At 44.3% G+C, this 20,810-nt stretch overlaps 1 protein-coding gene across 5 annotated transcripts in view; it reads right to left on the minus strand.

Moving 5' to 3' along the window:
• Window positions 1-20,810, minus strand: part of LOC133408539 (tumor necrosis factor receptor superfamily member 14-like) — a 59,246-nt gene that overhangs the window by 8,237 nt on the left and 30,199 nt on the right. For 3 of the 5 annotated variants that reach the window (XM_061687569.1, XM_061687560.1, XM_061687551.1), the window contains 2 exons: window positions 7,861-8,016; window positions 7,004-7,114 (listed from right to left, as the gene is read on the minus strand). In XM_061687569.1, coding sequence (XP_061543553.1) covers window positions 7,004-7,114; window positions 7,861-8,016 — 267 coding nt within the window. Of the gene's footprint in view, window positions 1-6,491; window positions 6,763-7,003; window positions 7,115-7,860; window positions 8,017-20,810 lie in introns of those variants that run through there. The other 2 variants (XM_061687589.1, XM_061687579.1) reach the window with 2 other exon arrangements.

The raw sequence follows: 20,810 nt of genomic DNA on the forward strand, positions 1-20,810 counted from the left end.
TTCAGCGGTTTTGATTGTCAGTTGCAGTCAGAGTTTGTCCTTTTTTGTAGCAGCACCAAACCAGACTGTGATGGAAGAACACAGGACTGATTCGATGACCGCTGTGTAGAACTGGCTCAGCAGCTCCGGTGGCAGGCCGTGCTTTCTCAGAAGCCGCAGGAAGTACATCCTCTGCTGGGCCTTTTTGAGGACGGAGTTGATGTTGGTCGCCCACTTCAGGTCCTGAGAGACTGTAATTCCCAGGAACCTGAAGGTCTCGACAGTTGACACAAGGCAGCTGTGGCAAAGGATGCCTCCTGAAGTCCACGATCATCTCTACAGTCTTGAGCGTGCTCAGCTCCAGGTTGTGTCGGCCGCACCACAGCTCCAGCCGCTCCACTTCCTGTCAATATGCAGACTGGTCACAGTCCTTGATGAGGCCGATGACAGTGGTGTCATCTAGAAACTTCGGGAGTTTGACAGCCGGGTGCGTTGAGGTGCAGTCGTTCGTGTAGAGAGAGAAGAGCAGCGGAGAGAGGACACAACCTTGGCCGTCAGGAAGCTGTAAATCCACTGGCAGATGGCAGGTGAGACGCTGAGCTGGAGAAGCTTGGAAGAAAGGAGTTCAGGGATGATGGTGTTGAACGCTGAGCTGAAGTCCACGAACAGGATCCTTGCGTAGGTCCCTGCACTGTCGAGGTGTTCTAGGATGAAGTGCAGTCCCATGTTGACTGCATCATCTGCAGACGTGTTCGCTCGGTAGGCAAACTGCAGGGGGTCAAGCAGGGGACCTGTGACGCTCTTGAGGTGGTCCAGCACGAGACGTTCAAAGGACTTCATGACCACAGATGTCAAGGCGACAGGCTTGTAGTCATTTAGACCCGTGATTGTAGGTTTCTTGGGTACTGGAATGATGGTGGAGCGTTTGAAACTGAATGGTACTTCACACAGTTCCAGAGATCTATTGAATATCTGTATGAAGACTGGAGCGAGCTGGTCCGCGCAGACTTTGAGGCAGGATGGGGACACATGGTCTTGGGCCTGCCGCTTTGTTAATCTTTTGTTGTTTGAAGATGCGTCTCAAATCCTGTTCGCGGATGGTTAACGGAGAAGTCGGTGGTGTGATAGTGGTCGGGGTGCGGCTGGGTGGGTGTGGGGTGTGAAAGTGTCCTTTTCAAATCTGCAGTAGTAGGTGTTCAAGTCGTTGGCTAGTGTGCTATTGTTCTCACCTTGGGGGGATCGTCACTTGTAATTTATCAGCGATTGGAATGCATGCCAGACTTATTTAGAGTCGTTAGCGCTAAACTGTTTTTCCAACTTGTTAATTTCTTTAGTCAGCTGGTTTCTAGCGCGATTATACAGGGCCCTGACCCCGCTCTGATATGCGTCCTCCATGGCTTGGCGAAGCTGCTTAAATTTGGCAGTGAACCATGGCTTGCTGTTGTTGAATGTGTGAAATGAGTTTGTTGGTACACATACCGCTTCACAGAAACTGATATAGGATGTGACAGTGTCCGTATATTCATCCAGGCTGCAAGCTGAATTTTCAAAGACACTCCAGTCTGTGCAGTCTAAACAGCTTTGAAGTTCCATCTTTGCTTCATTGGTCCATGTTTTGACTGTTTTCACCATAGGCTTCGCGCAAGTTCTTGTCTATATGTTGGTATTAAGTGAATTAAGCAGTGATCAGACGAGCCCAGGGCTGCACGAGGTATAGCACGGTATGCGTTTTTTAGCGTAGTATAGCAGTGGTCCAAAATGTTATTTTCCCTGGTGGGACAGTCAATGTGCTGCATGTATTTAGGGAGTTCGTGGTTGAGTTTAGCTTTGTTAAAGTCCCCGAGAATAATAAAAATACAGCCATTGAATTAACAAAGAGAGCAGACTTTCATTGGTCTCTGTAAGGGACAATTCCATTTTCTACAGTAATTGAGAAGATAAGATACTAGCCACAGAGGCCAGACATAACACCCTTTATGGAGTTTGGCAACTCAGGGGTACATTGTCAGTATGGGTCTGAATAAACCTCAAACCCACGAGCTAATAATTTACAGACTGAAATAATGCCTCCCACCGAGGATGGGCCTAGTTTTTACAGTTTTTCTACACACACTCAACAGTGACAACTTCAGTTTTTTTTTTTTTTTTTTTAGCCAATGTATTAAAAACAAAAAAATTACAAAATCATATGTACTTAAGTATTCACAGCCTTTGCTCAACACTTTGTCTATGCAGCTTTGCCGTGTCGGTGGAATGAGAAGGTCTTCTAAGTATTCTCCCCACCGACTCACAACGTCCCAAGTCGAGGTCAGCAGCACCCCATCCCCACTATACACAGTGTTGATGGTGCACTGCTTCCCCCTCCTGAGACACCAGATGGTGGACCAGAATTTCCTCGAAGCTGTCCGGAGGTCTTTCTCCATGGCCTCACCGAACTCCTCCCATACCAGAGTTTTTGCTTCAACGACCACCAAAGCTGCATTCCGCTTGGCCAGCCGGTACCCATCAGCTGCCTCAGGAATCCCACAGGCCAAAAAGGCCCGATAGGACTCCTCCTTCAGCTTGACGGCATCCCTCACCGTTGGTGTCCACCAACGGGTTCGGGGATTGCCGCCACGACAGGTACCGACCACCTTACGGCCACAGCTCCAGTCAGGCGCCTCAGCAATGGAGGTGCGGAACATTGCTTTAATATTTTCATGCAAGTTAACAACTGTGTGCCAGTTAAAACACTCAGATTTGTATGGAATAATTAATGAACAGTCATTTGTAGTAACTCATTCAATGCTTCATGTAAACATTATGTTGAATACAACATTTAGCCTCAACTAGAAAATTCTTTCTATTCCAAACACAAATTAGTACCAGTTTGGACACACCGAGCTGACTATAGAATTGAGGTAGTTATCAATTTTAGCATTTGACAGCAAATGTATTATTGTAGGTTTTTCCAGCTTAAGCTGTCCAAGGCTAATAAATGCTCCTGAGTCCGCTCGGCCACTCCGCCTGTGTGGAGTTTGCGTGTTCTCCTCGTGCCTCCGTGAGTTTTCTCCGGCCACTCCCGTTTCCTCCCACATCCCAAAAGACATGCATGGTAGGTTAATTGAATACTCTAGATTGCCCGTAGTTGTGAATGTGAATGGTTGTTTGTTTATTTGTGCCCTGCGATTGGCTGGCAACCAGTTCAGGGTGTAACCCCGCCTCCTGCCTGTTGATAGCTGGGATGGGCTCCAGCACTCCTGCGGCCCTTGCCGCAGGAGAGCTGGATAAGCGGCTCAGAAAATGGATGGGTTTTATTTGTTTTTTGGTTGTTGTTTTTTTGCAAAATCCACTCAGTTTGAATTCGATAAATGCAACACGCAAACAAAAACACCAGTCTGGAACATTCCAGAGGTGAACATGTTAATTGGAAACAAGTAAGTGTCATGATTGGGTATAAAAGGAGCATCTGGATTGTTATCAGTGCAAAGTTCAAAATCCAGCATTTGTGAGGGTATGGGGCTGTGTTAGTGCCCATGGCATGGGTAACTTGGACAACTGTGAATGCACCATTCATGCTAAAAGGTACATACAGGTTTTGGAGCAACATATGCTGTCATTCAAGCAATTACTTTTTCAGGGACGTCTCTTATTATTTCAGCAAGACAATGCCAAGCCACATTTTGCACGTGTAACAACAGCATGGCTTCATAGTAAAAGAGTGCGAGTGGTAGACTGGCCTGCAAGCAGTCCCAACCTGTCTCCCATTGAAAATGTGTACCACATAATGACGACCAAAATACGACAATTGGGACCCTGGACTGTTGAGTTGTACAACCCCAATTCCAATAAAGTTGGGATGTTGTGTTATACATAACTAAAAACAGAATACAATGATTTACAAATCATGTTCATATATATATATATCATATATCATATATAATTGAATACACTACAAAGACAAGATATTTAATGTTCAAACTGATAAACTTGATTGTTTTTAGCAAATAATCATTAACTTGGAATTTTATGGCTGCAACACATTCCAAAAAAGCTGGGAAATGTGGCAAAAAAGACTGAGAAAGTTGAGGAATGCTCATCAAACACCTGTTTTGAACATCTCACGGCTGAACAGGCTAATTGAGAACGGGTGGGTGCCATGATTGCATATAAAAGGAGCTTCCCTAAATTGCTCAGTCATTCACAAGCAAAGATGGGGCGAGGTTCACCTCTTTGTGATCAAGTGCGTACGAAAATAGTTGAACAGTTTAAGGGCAATGTTCCTCAACGTACAATTGCAAGAAATTTTGCGATTTCATCATCTACGGTCCATAATATCAAAACGTTCAGAGAGTCTGGAGAAATCATTGCATGTAAGCGGCAAGGCCGAAAACCAACATTGAATGTCCATGACCTTCGATCCCTCAGGTGGCACTGCATCAAAAACCGACATCAATGTGTAAAGGATATCACCACATGGGCTCAGGAACACTTCAGAAAACCAATGTCAGTAAATACAGTTCGGCGCCACATCCGTAAGTGCAACTTGAAACTCTACTATGCAAAGCAAAAAGCCATTTATCAACAACACCCAGAAACGCCACCGGCTTCTCTGGGCCCGAGCTCATCTAAGATGGACTGATGCAAAGTGGAAAAGTGTTCTGTGGTCCGACGAGTCCATATTTCAAATTGTTTTTGGAAATTGTGGACGTTGTGTCCTCCGGGCCAAAGAGGAAAAGAACCATCCGGACTGTTATAGACGCAAAGTTCAAAAGCCAGTATCTGTGATGGTATGGGTAACTTAAGACATATGTGAAGGCACCATTAATGTTGAAAGGTACATACAGGTTTTGGAGAAACATATGCTGCTATCCAAGCAACATCTTTTTCATTGACGCCCCTGCTTATTTCAGCAAGACAATGCCAAACCACATTCTGCACGTGTTACAACAGTGTGACTTTGTAGTAAAAGAGTGCGGGTACTAGACTGGCCTGGCTGCAGTCCAGACCTGTGTCCCATTGAAAATGTGTGGCGCATTATGAAGCGTAAAATACGACAACGGAGACCCCGGACTGTTGAACAGCTGAAGCTGTACATCAAGCAAGAATGGGAAAGAATTCCACCTACAAAGCGTCCACAATTAGTGTCCTCATTTCCCAAACGTTTATTGAATGTTGTTAAAAGAAAAGGTGATGTAACACAGTGATAAACATAACCCTGTCCCAGCTTTTTTGGAATGAGTTGCAGCCATAAAATTCCAAGTTAATGATTATTTGCTAAAAACAATAGGGTTTATCAGTTTGAACATTAAATATCTTGTCTTTGTAGTGTATTCGATTAACTATAGGTCGAACATGATTTGCAAATCATTGTATTCTGTTTTTATTTAGGTTTAACACAACGTCCCAACTTCATTGGAATTGGGGTTGTACATCAAGCAAGAATGGGGGAAAAAATCCGCCTACAAAGTTTCAACAATTGGTGTCCTCAGTTCCCAAACGTTTATTGAGTGTTGTAACAGAGTGGTAAACATGCCCCTGTCCCAGCATTTTTGGAACGTGTCACAGGCATCAAATTCAAAATGAGTGAATATTTGCAGAATATTTTTATATTTCTTCCCTTCTTTATCCACCCCCCCCCTCCCCCCGCTTACTGAATGCTCACTCTGTCCTCCCTGCCCCCACCGTACACATATGTATTCTTATGTTACCTGTGCTTGTATGTTTAACTCGTGTGATATATTGCCTTGTCTTCCGTTTCCATGTTTTATCTATGCTGAACTCATACACAACACGTTCAATCCCTCAATACATAATGCCTCCTAACACAAATTCATATTACCAGCTACACAGTAAGAAAGTTCCCATGAGACATATAATATTTCTGAGAGTTATCTACCTTTCCCACACACGTATAGATGATACACTCATATAGATTGTTCACTTATAACAATTGTACACTTATCATTAATGTGTCAAGTATAACTTTTGTTCCATGGAATGTAAATGGTATTCGTTCACAGGCAAAGATAATTAAAATCATGGATTATATCACAAAATTAAAAACTGATCTCTTCTTCATACAACAAACCCATTTGTCAAAATCTGAAGAAAATTACCTATCCGAATTTCAGTCAGTCCTTTTAAGCTAGCTATAACAGCAGACAACAAAGAGTCTCAAAACTAATTCATAATAGACTACTGTTTACACTAGATAGCACGATAATTGACCCAGAAGGCCGATACATAATTGTTCATTCAACTATATTGAACAAATTATACACATTAGTTAATGTATGCGCCCCTAATATTGATGATCCAACTTTTATTCACACACTTTTTTCACATCTGACCAATTTGTCAGCTAATTCAACAATTATTATAGGTGGCGACTTTAATATAGTACTTGATCCAACAAAAGACCAGTCAAATTTTAAAATTCCAAACAATCACAGTTTTCCCGAATATTAGATGAATATATCCATGATTTTGGACTTGCCAACATATGGAGAAAAAAAAAAAATCATACAAAAAGGAAAACAGTTTATTTTCTTCAGTTCACCGCTCCTTCTCTAAAATAACTCAATTGCTCAAAACAGCACTTCCAAAATGCATCCAATAATAATTAGCGATAATGCTCCAATCTTTCTCAGCCTCAAACTTGAACCAAACGTTATACCTTCTCCAACCTGGCGCATTAATACTTCTCTACTGAAAGATCCAGAGTTCGATATATTTGTAAGGAAGGAATGGTAAGATTTTCTAGATATGAATGATTCCACAACTGTATCCCCATCGTTACTTCTGGGAAAGAGGGAAAGCTGTAATTAGAAGCAAAATCATTTCATATTCTTCCTACAAGAACAAAAATTAGAAAGTGAATTCGAGATAAAAATCAAACTCACAAAGGAATATGCAATGCATGCGACAGACCTACTTAGGAACCAACTTTATAATGCTAAACAACAACAAGCTTGCATATTATCAAAAAGAACAAAGTTCCTACTACAACAGCTAATTATATGTCTTATGGGAACTTTCTTACTTGCGACCTTCCTCTCCCCTCTCTTGGCGCCTTCGCCCGTCGGGCGCTTATGGGCTCGCTTTGGCGGGCTACAACCGTTTTTGGGTGGTTGCTGGCTGCTGCGTTGGGGCCCTGTTGATGGGTGGGTGGTAATGTTACTTATGTTCAAATGACTGTCTCATTATTGTTCTGCTGTGGTTCTCACCCCTAATCCCCTTGTCCTTTGTCTGTCCCCTAAAACCCTTTTCTGTCCGGCTGCATTTTCAGTGAACATCAGAATAATAATTAAAAAATAAGCAGAGGGAGTATTTCAAACTCCCCTGTTGCACAGCAAAACTGTTCCAGCACAAAGGCATACAGAGCCACCATTCTGCAAGGCCATGCAGCTGAACCGGACAGGTTTAAAAAAATAATAATAATAAATGTAGAAACAGCTCAAGGATGATCAGTTGAAACAGAATGGACCTGAGCTCAATTTTTACCTTCATGGCAAAGGCTGTGAATACTGACGCACTGTGCATGTGACTTTTTTTTATTATTATTATTAATGAAGTTTTGAATAATTATTAATGAAGTTTTCACATTGTCATCAAGCCTATGGGAAGTTGTTTGTAGAACCTTTAGGGGAAATATTAATTGAATCAATTTCAGAATGAGGCTGTAGCAAAATAAAATGTTGAAAAAGTACTGTGATTACTGTACAGATGCACTGTATATTAAATGTATTAGATATCATTGAATATAGGTAGCTCCTTTAAAAAAAAAAGCGTGAGAACGATTAGTTGAGCATGGTATATCTATAGAGTCCTGACAAGAAACAATAACATTTCAGTTTCATGAAGTTACAGACAGATACAAGCAACTAGTAAGAAATTAACCTTTTAGACTGATGTATTGTCCTGGTCGACACTCTGTGTGTTTCCGTGCTTCAAGACAGCCATCCGCAACAGGGTCCACACAGAAGAATCCATCAAGTGGTTTACACACTGCGTCTGAGACCGTGGTACAACCCCTCTTTATCCCCAGACCAGATCCTAGAACCACAGGGAGCAACGGTACATCAAAAAGGGACACAAAACATATAACCAACATATACAAAAGATAATGCTAGCATCGGTCAGGTTATTATGAAAAAGGTAGGCTGCTGTCGAGTGGTGGCATAATGTAATATTATTGCATCTGACTTGGTGGCACAATATGCTTAAAAAGTGCATAATGTAATAAATAATATGTACAGTTCCCTCCAAAGGCATTGGCACGGCAAGGTCAATTCCTTTGTTTTTGTTGTATACTGAAGACATTTGGGTTTCAGATCAAAAATGAATTTGAGACAAAGGTTCAGAATTCCAGCTTTTATTTCATGGTATTTACATCTTGATGTGTTAAACAACTCAGGCCTGAGGATCTTTTGTTTGAAGCCACCCACTTTTCAAGTGACCAAAAGTATTGGAACAGAGATGATTAAATTAAAGTGAATAACATTTAATACTTGGAGGCGTAAGCCTTACTTGCAGTAACTCAGTAACTGCATCAAGCCTGCGACCCATTGACTTCACCAGGCTGTTGCATTCTTCATGAGAAATGCTTTTCCAGGCCTTTACTGCAGCCTCTTTCATATCTTGTTTGCTTCTGTGGTGTTCTCCCTTTAGTCTCCTCCTCAGGAGGTAAAATGCATGCTCTATTGGGTTAAGGTCCGGTGATTGACTTGGCCAGTCTAAGACCTTCCACTTTTTCCCCCTAATGAAGTCCTTTGATGTGTTGGCAGTATGTTTTGAGTCATTGTCTTGTTGCACGATGAAGCTTCTCCCGATTAGTTAGAATTTTTATCATGCTTTGGATTTTTACACTTTGGACTGTTTTCATTTACTATCTGTTGAGACTTTGAATGTAACCAACTGCTTTTCTTGAACTGTTTTTGGACTGTTTTGGTTTTCATCTCAGAGGATCAGCTTGGAATATTTTATCTCATTTGTAAGTCAGTAGCTGTTTCACATAAAGTTCCTTTTTGTGAATTTTATTATTTTCATATTAATTATTTGAAGCTTGTGCCCTTGCTAAATTCTGTTCATTGAAGTGCCTTTTTCTGATTCTGAAAACATTTCCCTTCCTTTTATGTTAAGAATTATAAGCGCAGTGTTATCAGACATAATAACATATTACCATCATATCCTATGATTATATTACTCCTATTTTTGAAAGGTTGTTTCAGCTGTAATTAAAATAATAATAGGTCCTGACTATCATATCAAGACAGTCTAATTTTCCTAGGTGCAAAGGATCATTAGAGAGAGCAGCTTTAAAGAAGTGCAGTTAGGGTTTCACCTGACATCTGCTATGGTTACTCTGTTGAGGTGCGGCCTAACACAAGAGGGGCCGACGCTTCATAAGCGGCTGTGCGTACCTAGGCGAATCTCTCTCGACATTGGCTTAAGCAAGTTCCCGTCGTCGTTTACGGTCCACTGTGTAACACGCAGGGACAACGGGGGGCTTTAACCCTTAAAACGGAGACTCAGGATTCCCTCAGTGCCTAAGGTGCAGGGGAGCCTGGGGTAAGTGAGATCCGACACATGGCGCCCAATGTGGGGCTGGAAGCGTTTAGGGACAAATAAAAGGCATTATTTATTTGTTGACCAAAAGCATGAAAAGCCCAACAGAACCTGAGGGTGAGTTTATAGTTTAGTTTTTTTTCCCAAACGACTGTGAAACTCTACTCACTGATACATTTTGTGTCAGCCGACCCGGAGTTGATTTAAAACATTTCTCTTTGAGGAATAGTGTTTCCTGGAAAATAACTTTTTTGCCGCAGCACTGAAATAGTCGTTCTACAAAGAAGATTTTCACAGTTTTATATCAAGGACAAGGGCGACAGTGCCTCTCCTGTAAAATGCCTATTGACATACAGACCAGTTATCTGCTCTGCTGGTTTAGCATAAGTTTTTTCCTTGTTTAGACGATTGCAGAAAACGCTAGAGCGGCACATAAGAAGGAAGAGGCATCTGTCTTGGAACAGCATTGTTGGCGGAGAAGCCGTCCGGACAAACGACTACCACCCCGTTGAAGATTTCACCTCTACAGACCTGGGGTGAAGACCATCATTCCACAGAGCATCCGCTCTTTGAGGACGCCTGCCAGGTCGACTACAAATATTATGTTTCATTTTAACAAATTGACCCTCCTTGAGCGGTCACCTAATCGTGGTGGAAGGGTTTGTGTGTCCCAATGATCCTAGGAGCTAAGTTGTCTGGGGCTTTATGCCCCTGGCAGGGTTACCCATGGCAAACAGGTCCTAGGTGAGGGACCAGACAAAGCACGGCTCCAAAAAACCCTATAACGAGTACAATAAATGGATTCAGGTTTCCCTTGCCCGGACGCGGGTCACCGGGGCCCCCCTCTGGAGCCGGGGCTCGAAGGCGAGCGCCTGGTGGCCGGGCCTGCACACATGGAGCGCGGCCGGGCACAGCCCGAAAGGGTAACATGGGTCCCCCTGTGGGAGGGGCCATAGGGGCCGGGTGCAGTGCGAGCTGGGTGGTGGCCGAAGGCGGGGACCTTGGCGAGCTGATCCCCGGCTACAGAAGCTGTCTTTAGGGATGTGGAATGTCACCTCTCTGGCAGGGAAGGAGCCCGAGCTGGTGTGTGAGGTCGAGAAGTTCCGACTAGATATAGTCGGACTCGCCTCCATGCACAGCTTGGACTCTGGTACCAGTCCTCTCGAGAGGAGTTGGACTCTCTTCCACTCTGGAGTTGCCAACGGTGAGAGGCGCCGAGCAGGTGTGGGTATACTTATTGCTCCCCGGCTCGGCGCCTGTACGTTGGGGTTCACACCGGTGGACGAGAGGATAGCCTCCCTTCGCCTTCGGGTGGGGGGACGGGTCCTGACTGTTGTTTGTGCCTATGCGCCAAACAGCAGTTCAGAGTACCCACCCTTTTTGGAGTCCTTGGAGGGGGAGCTCACGTGGGCAATGACAGTGAGACCTGGAAGGGTGTGATTGGGAGGAACGGCCCCCCCCAATCAGAACCCGAAGGATGTTCTGTTATTGGACTTCTGTGCTCATCACGGATTGTCCATTACGAACACCATGTTCAAGCATAAGGGTGTCCACACGTGCACTTTGCACAAGGACACCCTAGGTCGCAGTTTGATGATCGACTTTGTGGTCGTCTCATCGGACTTGCGGCCGCATGTCTTGGACACTGGGGTAAAGAGAGGGGCGGAGCTGTCAACAGATACTACCACATGGGGCGATAGGGTTCGGTTAACAGCAGTTATAACTCACCCTACAGTCCCAACTACAAAAGAAGGAAACTGAGAATGGATTCAGTGGTGGATAGACAGATTGAAATTGCCAATGGGTCCCAATGTAAACAAGATAAGTCCGGTGATTGCCTATGATCCTATAGTGAAGTTACTTGCACAGGAAACGAAGACAGAATATGAGCTGGTTGATGCGAAGTGGAAAGAGCAATGGTGTGGGTCATGCGAGTACAGGTAGCTACAGACTGTAATCCCCTAGTGGGCAAAGAGTTAGTGATTGTAATATCATGGGAACAGCACAAACAACGAGTAACAGAAGCTAAACCTGAGACTCCGTCCCCTCCACCGAAACCAAGGAACTCTGCCGTGCATAAACAGAGACACCAGCACCACCACCAACACCCACGCAACCTAACGCACCATCTGCAGTCACATTCGCAGATGTAGATGTACTAGGAAACACCTTTGTAATGAGCTGCAGCTTAAGCACCAGTGCACAAAGCCCAGCAATTTCTACACCAAGTGGAAAGGACACAGGGAAGCAACCATTTATACAAATGACTCCAGTAAGTGGACTACAGAATGAAGCAGGACCATTAACAGCAGGCACAGTGGGTAACAATGCAGTGGAACCCCGGACTAAAGAAAAAGATGGACGGCGAAGTTCAGAGGAGGAAGAACATGAAGACCAAGTAGCCAGGCGGAATTCTGTGGCAGTCCCGACACGTGTGGTAGATCAAGAAACGAAAGAGTTAAGAGGAGCAATGCACAGAGGAACCAAAAAACCAGTAGAGGTGGTGTGGGTCTGGCAAGCCTCCAAGAAGATTGCAAAAAATGTGCGGCTGGGATGCATTGAGACCCGTGACGGAAGGAAGCTGGTCTAAAGGAACACACCATCCTGGAGGCCTGGTATGACAAACTGGAAGAAAAAAACAGTGATACCATCGGAGATTAAGTAGGGAGATATAGCAAACTTTTTACCAAGTCCATCTTATCATATTTTGGTACATATTACTAACATGACATAATTTTAGAGAGGGATTTGTTGCTTTCATTTATGATGCTTTATTGCGTACAGTGAAGCAAGTTACGACCAAGCCAAGATGGACTTGAGAGGTTGTGACAACCTGGATGATGACGGATGGAGCGGGTCCACCTGCCACCCTGAATCCCCAGATGACCGCACAAATGGGAGGAACGGCAATGCAATCAGTCTCCCAATTGTCCACGCAGCTGGGAATGACCACCTATGCCTCATCTCCATCACAGGTTATGATAAGCAGAGATGTTCAAGAACCCAATGCCTTTAAGGCCATGGTACGACCCAAAACCGCCAGAGAGAACGTTAAAATCTACGGGAAACATGGTCTTCAATAAAAGACTATGCCTGTCAAGAATCTGCAAAGAAAGCACGGTTGAAGTTGATCACCTCTGACCCCAGCAGCTCGGATGAGAGTGCACATCGTCTACAAAAGGTGGGTCAATGATGAAGACGATGATGAAGACTCATACATCGAGAGAGCCAAAGAACAGCTGAAAGAAGGCAGCTCGGTTATGCATGTCTGGTATAGGCTGAAAGAAGTTCAACATGGTATGTGAAAACACTGAGAATGTTGGTGGCTGGGATCGAAGGAGAAGTTACCTTTGTCAAGATTAGCCAAGATTGAAGACTCCATCAGGAAGTGGGACCGAGTGGCCAATTACTACCGTAAGAAGCGTAAGACAAACCCATCATCCAACCGGGAACGAGGGAACACAAACCAATGGCCCACACACAGGCAGCAGCAGAAAACAACATACTCAAAGACGCCACAACAGCCAACAGCGGAAGGAACAGAATAAGCCCTTCGAAAAAGCCAGGAAAAGACATCTCAGAAAGGTACGGGAAACAGCTGAAGAGTACAACAAACTTACACCAGAAGACAGCCCTTCCATCGCGAGTCCCGCAAGGTGGCGACTTCGGGAGGGGCTGACCAATGATGGCTGAAAAGGCCTGGGTCACCTTGGAAGCGGTTTACCGACGTGGGGATACTCTCTATGCTTATTTCGATGGGGTGCCCTATGTGGTGGACACGGGAGCAGAGGTATCCGTGACCCGCCGAAACCTGAAAAAGATGGGGTACTTGAATGTGATTGTTGCGACTGGGACCACCACCAGGATGCCCTATGGCGTTTGGAAGGGACTCATTTGGGTTATTGTACCATACTACTGGCCTTGAGAGATATAGAAGATTTATACAAGACGAAGAATAAGCGCCAATCCGTCGAGAAGCGCCTAAAGAAGTTACAAGCAAGATCGATTTGAATAGGACCTTCGAAATGGCTGTGGCCGTAAGGTGGTCCGTTCCTGTCGTGGCGGAAATCCCCGAACCAGTTAGTGAGGGATGCCGTCAAGCTGAAGAAGGAGTCCTATCAGGCCTTTTTGGCGTCCCTGCTAAAGCTAATGCCCCCGCGACCCGACCTCGGCTAAGCGGTAGAAAATGGATGGATAGAGAGATGCCGTTGCAAAGGACGAACAACTGGCAGTGCTCAGGCCAGCGAAGTTACTGCAGTTTTGGAAGGACTATTAGAAATTATCCATTGACACATTGACCAAGGGGTAGAGCAGTTGAAACCAATGCCAATAGCTCTGACTCAAGCCAAGAAATAACCACAGAACAGGAGACATGGCAGACGATGGAGCCACCATGCCACCCTTTGTTAGGTTGGCCGCTATCAAAGAGCAGTTATTACCAGGAGAGCTATCACTGGAATCAAGGCCGGAACAGCATTGGAGCTGTTGAGCAAGACTGAGAGGGGATAGTTGTCCCCCAACCAAGAGACAATTTGTTGGCATACAGCCGACACCCAATGTGTCGTCTGTTAGACAGAGAAGACTTTGCAGACATTATGGATGGGACTGGAATTCATGAAGCCCATGTGCTCACCAAATGTACTTACTGAAGTTCTCAAAGGAGGACAATGGAGGTGCTCTCCGAAGCAGCAGAGCAACTTCACACGGAGCATAGACATCGTGAGACGCATGAGAGAGTCATGAGAGTACTGTGGAATCGACCAGAGGGCGAAGACAACAAACCTTTTTCCCAGAATTAGACTGGGAAAGCAAGACTGGACGGACCAGGACAATACAACTGGACTAACAACCGACGACTGAAATGTATTGAAAGAGGACCGACAAAGACTTATCCTGACAGAGACTACCTTTATACTTGCACAGGAAGAGAATCCACCGATTATTGGGATTTTGCAACAAAATGGCTATGCAATGGCAACCTGGAAAAGACAGCTGAGCGAAGACCTTATCAAAATTTCCAAAAAGATGCTGAAAGATGCTTTGCTGTCAAAACAAATGGTAGACCGCCTCGTCGGAAAAAAGACAGAAACATCTGTCTTTTTGGTGCCCCTGGATCCTTAACTGCTGCTACACTTGTTTTCGATGTGTACAGCTCAAAATAAGGTGGGGACCAAACTATTTTGACCCTCTGGAGGATGAATACGTGGACATTACATTGAGTGACTATTTGATTTGGACCACCAGTTGTGGTTTGTCCTTGAAGCAAGGATAGCAAACCCGAAGAGGTATGTGATTGAGAACACTAAAATGTCGCTGACATTTTGCTACAAGTATGATATTTGGAGTCTGGGGATTGGCATGTTTTACACAGATGGGATTGTGTCTGGGAACTCATGTTCATGGGCGATTGGGCTGGTACAGGTTTACAGCATTTTTAAATGATGAGCGAAACCCACTCTATGAGGAAATTATTTAAGTCGCTCCCAAGAAGTTAGATCAGATGGATATGCCCTTACGAGCCATGTGTTCATATCCCAATGACAAAAGATGGTGGTGAGTGGGCGGATGGCTCTTTGCTGGTCTGATGCCCCTCCCTTTAGAGTGGATCAAAACCTCCTGGAAATGGATGTGGCGAGGATTGGAACGACTGATAAAAGACGAGGGCACACTTATACAGACAACTTCTCTCCGATCAAGTCACGAGTGGACATCAGAAGGGGGAGTGAAGGAGGACATAATGTCCTCTCCAAAGGTCTCATCCACCAGGGAGAGCATTCAACAAAAGGCTTATGTCAATCCTGCCTATGGGTGGCCGAACCCTCTGACAGAGCCGATCTAATCCAATGTGCCTCACCAGGAGATGACTCAAGAACAGCCAACTGCAGAGGATCCGCCCAAGGAATTTCACTGTGACCCTCCTGATGACCACCTAGAACAGACTCTGCCTTTATAACCATTAATTGACCATTTCGATCCTCCATGGATTCGTTGTACTTACATCCCTAACATGGTCCATAGTGGACTACAGAGCCCTTTTTCCTGCGCCCGATGCAACCCGGACAACCCTGTGAGATCATCGGACATGCATTCGCCTAAGATTCCTTGGCTTAAGGTGATTACTTTTGATAATGATAGGCTTACTAGCAAGAATTATATTTTTGTTGCTTGAGGCAAGGAACTTAGAAAATAATGGGTACAAACATCAAGTTATTGACTTAGTTCCTGTGAGACATGGAAACTCTAGAATCTACAACGAAAGCTGCTGGGAACCGAGTCGACGCGTTATAGAGGTCAACTGGACAGTTGAAAAAAAACAGCCAAACTGTAAAAAATATTGGGCTCACCAAATACAGGAAGAACTACAACTTAATATGACTGGTTTGAAATTATTGAAAAACAAGACTGATTTTGAACAAGCCATCCAGAAAGAAGGACTGGGATCTTTACTCTGGGAGGCAAAGCAGTTTATGGTAGATGAAGATAGACCTTTGGTGGTAGACCTCAAAGTATTGTAAAAACAAGTTTAAAAAAGTTTAGGTTAACTGGATATAGTTACCAGATCAAGAGCCAGAACAGGATTATAGTAATGCCTGTACTCGTTTTGGCAACAGCCAAAGTAGATTATGGATTGGTTCAAAAAAATATGATGCAATTCCAATAAATAATCCCTGTGTGAGCAAGTACCCAAGAAAGAAGCAACTTCCACGACACCAGTGTTAAAAAAGAGAATTGTACCCCCTCTCGACCAAGAAACAAACAACATCAAGGACATTCTTTGAGCCGTTGGAGGAGAGACCAGAGAAGAGTTCGAGCCATAACGGTTAGGACAACAAAAGTCACCTGACAACATCACCTTTGTAAGTCCCTAAACTTGTGCTTTTGGAACCTTAGTACTTTCATTTTTGTCAACGATCATACCAGGTCAATAACAATGATGACAGAAGACAAACTTCCAATGACAGGCATGGGAGGAGTTGTAGCAGGCTGTCAAGGAAGTGGACTATGAATCCTGGTTGAATGATACTTTAAGTTGCGTATGGGAGAAACCGATACGCCATCTCACTGCCACATTCAGAAAAACGTTGGGTGGTAGCATAATCATCGCCGTGGCAGACTACACAGCAGTTAGGAGGAAGTCAACTTTTTAGACTCCATTTTCGGACTTCCGCATAGGGCGCCCGTTGCACCAATCCAACGTTACCACAGTGACGTTTGAGTCAAGTCCACCAATCAAACGACACAAGGCAGTCACATGACCGCGCACGTGGCCTACGCGAGCCAATCAAAATGACTGATTTGGGGGAGGAAAAAAAAACAGCCCCGCGAGTGTGTTTACTTTACAGACTCCAAAAAACAACTGCTTTGTCATGCAGCTCTTAAATTATGATTGCCCAAACTTAGATATTTCAGCCAACTTCTAACTTGAGAAAACACCTTGCGGTAAGTTGCAGATGTTTCTATTGTTGTTTTGGCAGTGGATATGGTAACACTAGCCCTATCCTATGGTGTCGCGCACACACACACAATCACTAAGTCTGGTCAGCAAACAGCTTCTTCATTAAGTCATTTTAGCCAACCAGCTCCCTTTCCAGAACCTGTGCCTGACCCTAAACCGGCCCTCTCTTTTACTTGCCTGATTGACCCAGTGATGCTTGTGGAGGATGCCGAGTATGATTCTGATGCTGAGGTCTTGGAGTCCCTTTTTGGGGTTTTGCCTGAGCCCTTGCCTCGTTCTCAGGTTGCGGGTCCTGAACCTGAATCCGATCAGTGGGTGTCGAGTGGTGGCATAATGTAATATTAATGCATATAACTGGTGGCACAATATGCTTAAATAGTACATAATGTAATAAATGTGCATGTCTGATGGTACAAACTATAGCTGAATTGATCAGATACATGTTCAGAAAATCATTAATGGAATTGGCTATAGATATTACAAATGTCCACTAGATGGTGCAAGAAATGAGTGACTGCAAAGGTCCAGTAGAGGGAGCCAGAAACGGAGACCAACCAATTATGTACAACCACAATTTTTCCAAACGATGGACCCAAAGTAGAAGTTAAAAGGACACACAAATGTTTTCTACACAGAAAAACCAATACGCCCCGTGGGAAGCCATACTCGGGGTTCGCTGATGAGTCCACTTAAATTATTAGGATGGCTAATCAGCGTACACCATAAACTCTCTACACTCACGATTGGCTGTCCTCAGTGAGGGTGCCTCCCACCTTCCGCCACCGTTCGTAATACAGACGCCATTGCCGTTCAAGGTAAGCTTCCTTTGATTAATTTCTTCACTTTACATAGTTTTTATTGGGTCCGTCCAATGACTTATTTGCGTCGAATGAATTTGTTTGTGTCCACACGTTTCTTCCGAGTCATTAGTGCAACAGTTCAACAGGTGTCTGTGAAAATTCTAACTGAATGATGATATAATAGTATTCAGCCTATTACATCGTTTGTATTGGGTTAAAATGACTTTTTTGCGTCGAATGAATTTGTTTGTGTCCACACACGTTGTTACTGAGTCATGAGTACAGCAACAGTTCAACAGGTGTCTGTGAAACATTCTAACTGAATGATGATATAAGAGTATTCAGCCTATTACGTCATTGTTATTGGGTCACATTAATTGTTTGTGTTGACACACGTGGCTTTCCAGTTAGTCAGAAAGTTGTTAATGGTTGATAGAAATTAGAATATGATTTTATTTTCAGCGCGATGGATTTCCATCCTCAATTCCGCTACCTGGCTTTCTCAAAACAGCTGACTCTGGAGTCTTCCAAGGAAGCCTCCAAGATATCCTGAGCATCTCGCTACACTGTAGTTAAATTCCGAACCAAACACCTCTGTCCACCTCAACTCTCTGACTCCAGTGAGCGATGCATTGTTCAGCACCTTTACACAACTCTCATACAGCCGCTTTCCACTACAGGAGCTGAAGTTCCCAAGTTGTGGAGTTTTTAGGGAAAGTATGATTCCACTCTGCTCCTTCTATTCCCCCACAGCAGGAATCACGCTAAGAGGAGGAAAAACGTACTCAGCCCCCTCACTCCACTGGTGAGCTAAATCACTATTCCGTATAAAGTCCTGGTGTTTTGCTGATAGCGACTGCCACACCTCCTTCACCAGACCCTGTAGAACTCGGTTGGAGTGGACACCAGTCCTCTCAGCCAGTGTCTCTGGGAATGTCCTGATTAAGTGTCCCATCTTCACAATCCCTGCCTCCCTGAAAGCGCTTCTCATAGTCTCAGACAAAAAAGCACTCAAAGGTAGAAAACTGTTATTGAATAGTGGCTCTTCAAACAACCACAATCCAGGCTCTGCAGAGGCTCAAGTAAAGTCCAAAGTCTGCCAAGCATCAAGGACAGAACTTTAAAAAGGTGTCAGTCCATCCAAGGACAACAGGAACAGATGTTTGTCATAACCCAGCCGTCCGGCCCTCCGGAGCAGCAGACGAGCGACTGCTGACCAGCAGATTGAGTCTTTGTACAACAGCCTCTGTGCCGTTTGTAAACGAAAAACAGCCATCCTGGAGGCAATGTCTATAAAGCCCTGCCCCCCTTCCGTCACAGGGAGATACAGGACTGACGCTCTCATCCAGTGATGACCAGACCAGAAAAAGTCCACCAGCATCTTCTGTAGCTGTTTAATCAGTCCTGGTGGGGGTGCTAACACCTGAAGAGAAGCGACGAGACAGTTTACAATCAGAGTTCTTCCCCTATAGGACAGCTGAGGTCGCAACCATTTCCATCTAGACAATTTAGCTTGCACTTTTCCCAATTCTTAGCAACCATCTTGTCGTCACCCCTACTGTAATGGTCCCTGGACCATTACAGTAATGTCATCAGCATAGGCTGACACGACTATGGGAGGGCTATAAGTCATCTCAGGCAGATATACACCTTTCAAAGTTTTCCTAAGTCTAAATAGGAGAGGCTCGACAGCAAAACTATACAATAGTCCCGAAATAGGACAGCCTTGTCTAATCCCTCTCCCGTCCATGACTGGTCTGCTCAGTCCTCCCCCAACCTTAACTACACAACATGCACTCTCATACAGGAGTTTCACCCATGATAAAAAATGCTCCCCAACTCCAAATGCGCGCAATGTGGAAAATAAGAAAGAAAGATCCACACGATCAAATGCTTTTTCCTGATCAATAGAAATAATGCCTACATCAACACCGTATGCCTTGCACACATCAAAAATACCTCTCATTAAAAATAAATTAGTCCAACAAACATTTGCCAGGGATGCAGTACGACTGGTCTGCACCAATTATAATGTCAATATAAACTTTTAGTTTATTTGCCAAAACTTTAGATAAAATGTTATAGTCCGTACATAGTAAGGTGAATGAACCTTGTTTTTTATAATCACCTATTACTCTCGAGGTTCCATGCGTGTTCGTTTTCGTGGAAGAACTACAATTATAACGACGTGTTAAAAGTCAACCAATTTATTCCTGACAGAGGAGTCTATACATTTTACAGAGCTCTGGATCAGCAGCTACGCTTATCCTTGCCTCAGCAAAGACAGCGCAGACTGAACAAAGCTCTCTTTTCGTGCCCCCGACTAATACAATGTTTCAAAGTGGAAGTAGGGGATTGCTGTCATCTGATTGGTCCATGGTCCCATCTGACGTCATCGTTGCTCTGCAGAATTATGACCATTTGCCGCTGGCTCCAGACACCGTGCCACAGTCTTGCATCTAATGCTTATAGTGGCTCCCCGCAGTCATTGTCTTCCTTGACATCTGGTCTCTGCTGGATCAGTATCCACCCTGCTGGGAGCTTTCATGCATCACACCCCCACACCCTTATCTGATTTACATTATGCTATACTGCAATAAACATCCTTGTTTACCCTCCAAACCAGTTACACCATGAAACTCTGTATTACCTTCAAAGGCAACAGGTCTCCAATTCTTGAGCAAAGTTAAATCCCCCTTCTTTGGCAGAAGAGAGATCACCACACATCGACAGGAAGCTGGAAGAGTCCCTTTCCCAAAGGAGTCCTTGAAAACCTCCAACAAGTCAATCCCAATTATATTCCAGAAGTGTTTATAGAAATCTGCTGGTATTCCATCCATCTTGTACATCAGATCCCAGCTGAGGACACCCTGAAGTAGTGTCTCTGTAGCCTTTCCATCGCACCTTTCTGCCTCAAACAGGTTGTAGTAGAAAGACACCGCTAGCCTTCTCATTTCTGCAGAATCTGAAGTCAGCGTCCTATCAGGCCGCTGAAGGCACACCATTTGTTTCCTCTGTCCAAAAGA

This window comes from Phycodurus eques, chromosome 1 (assembly GCF_024500275.1).
Source record: "Phycodurus eques isolate BA_2022a chromosome 1, UOR_Pequ_1.1, whole genome shotgun sequence".
In the NCBI taxonomy this organism is placed as follows: domain Eukaryota; kingdom Metazoa; phylum Chordata; class Actinopteri; order Syngnathiformes; family Syngnathidae; genus Phycodurus; species Phycodurus eques.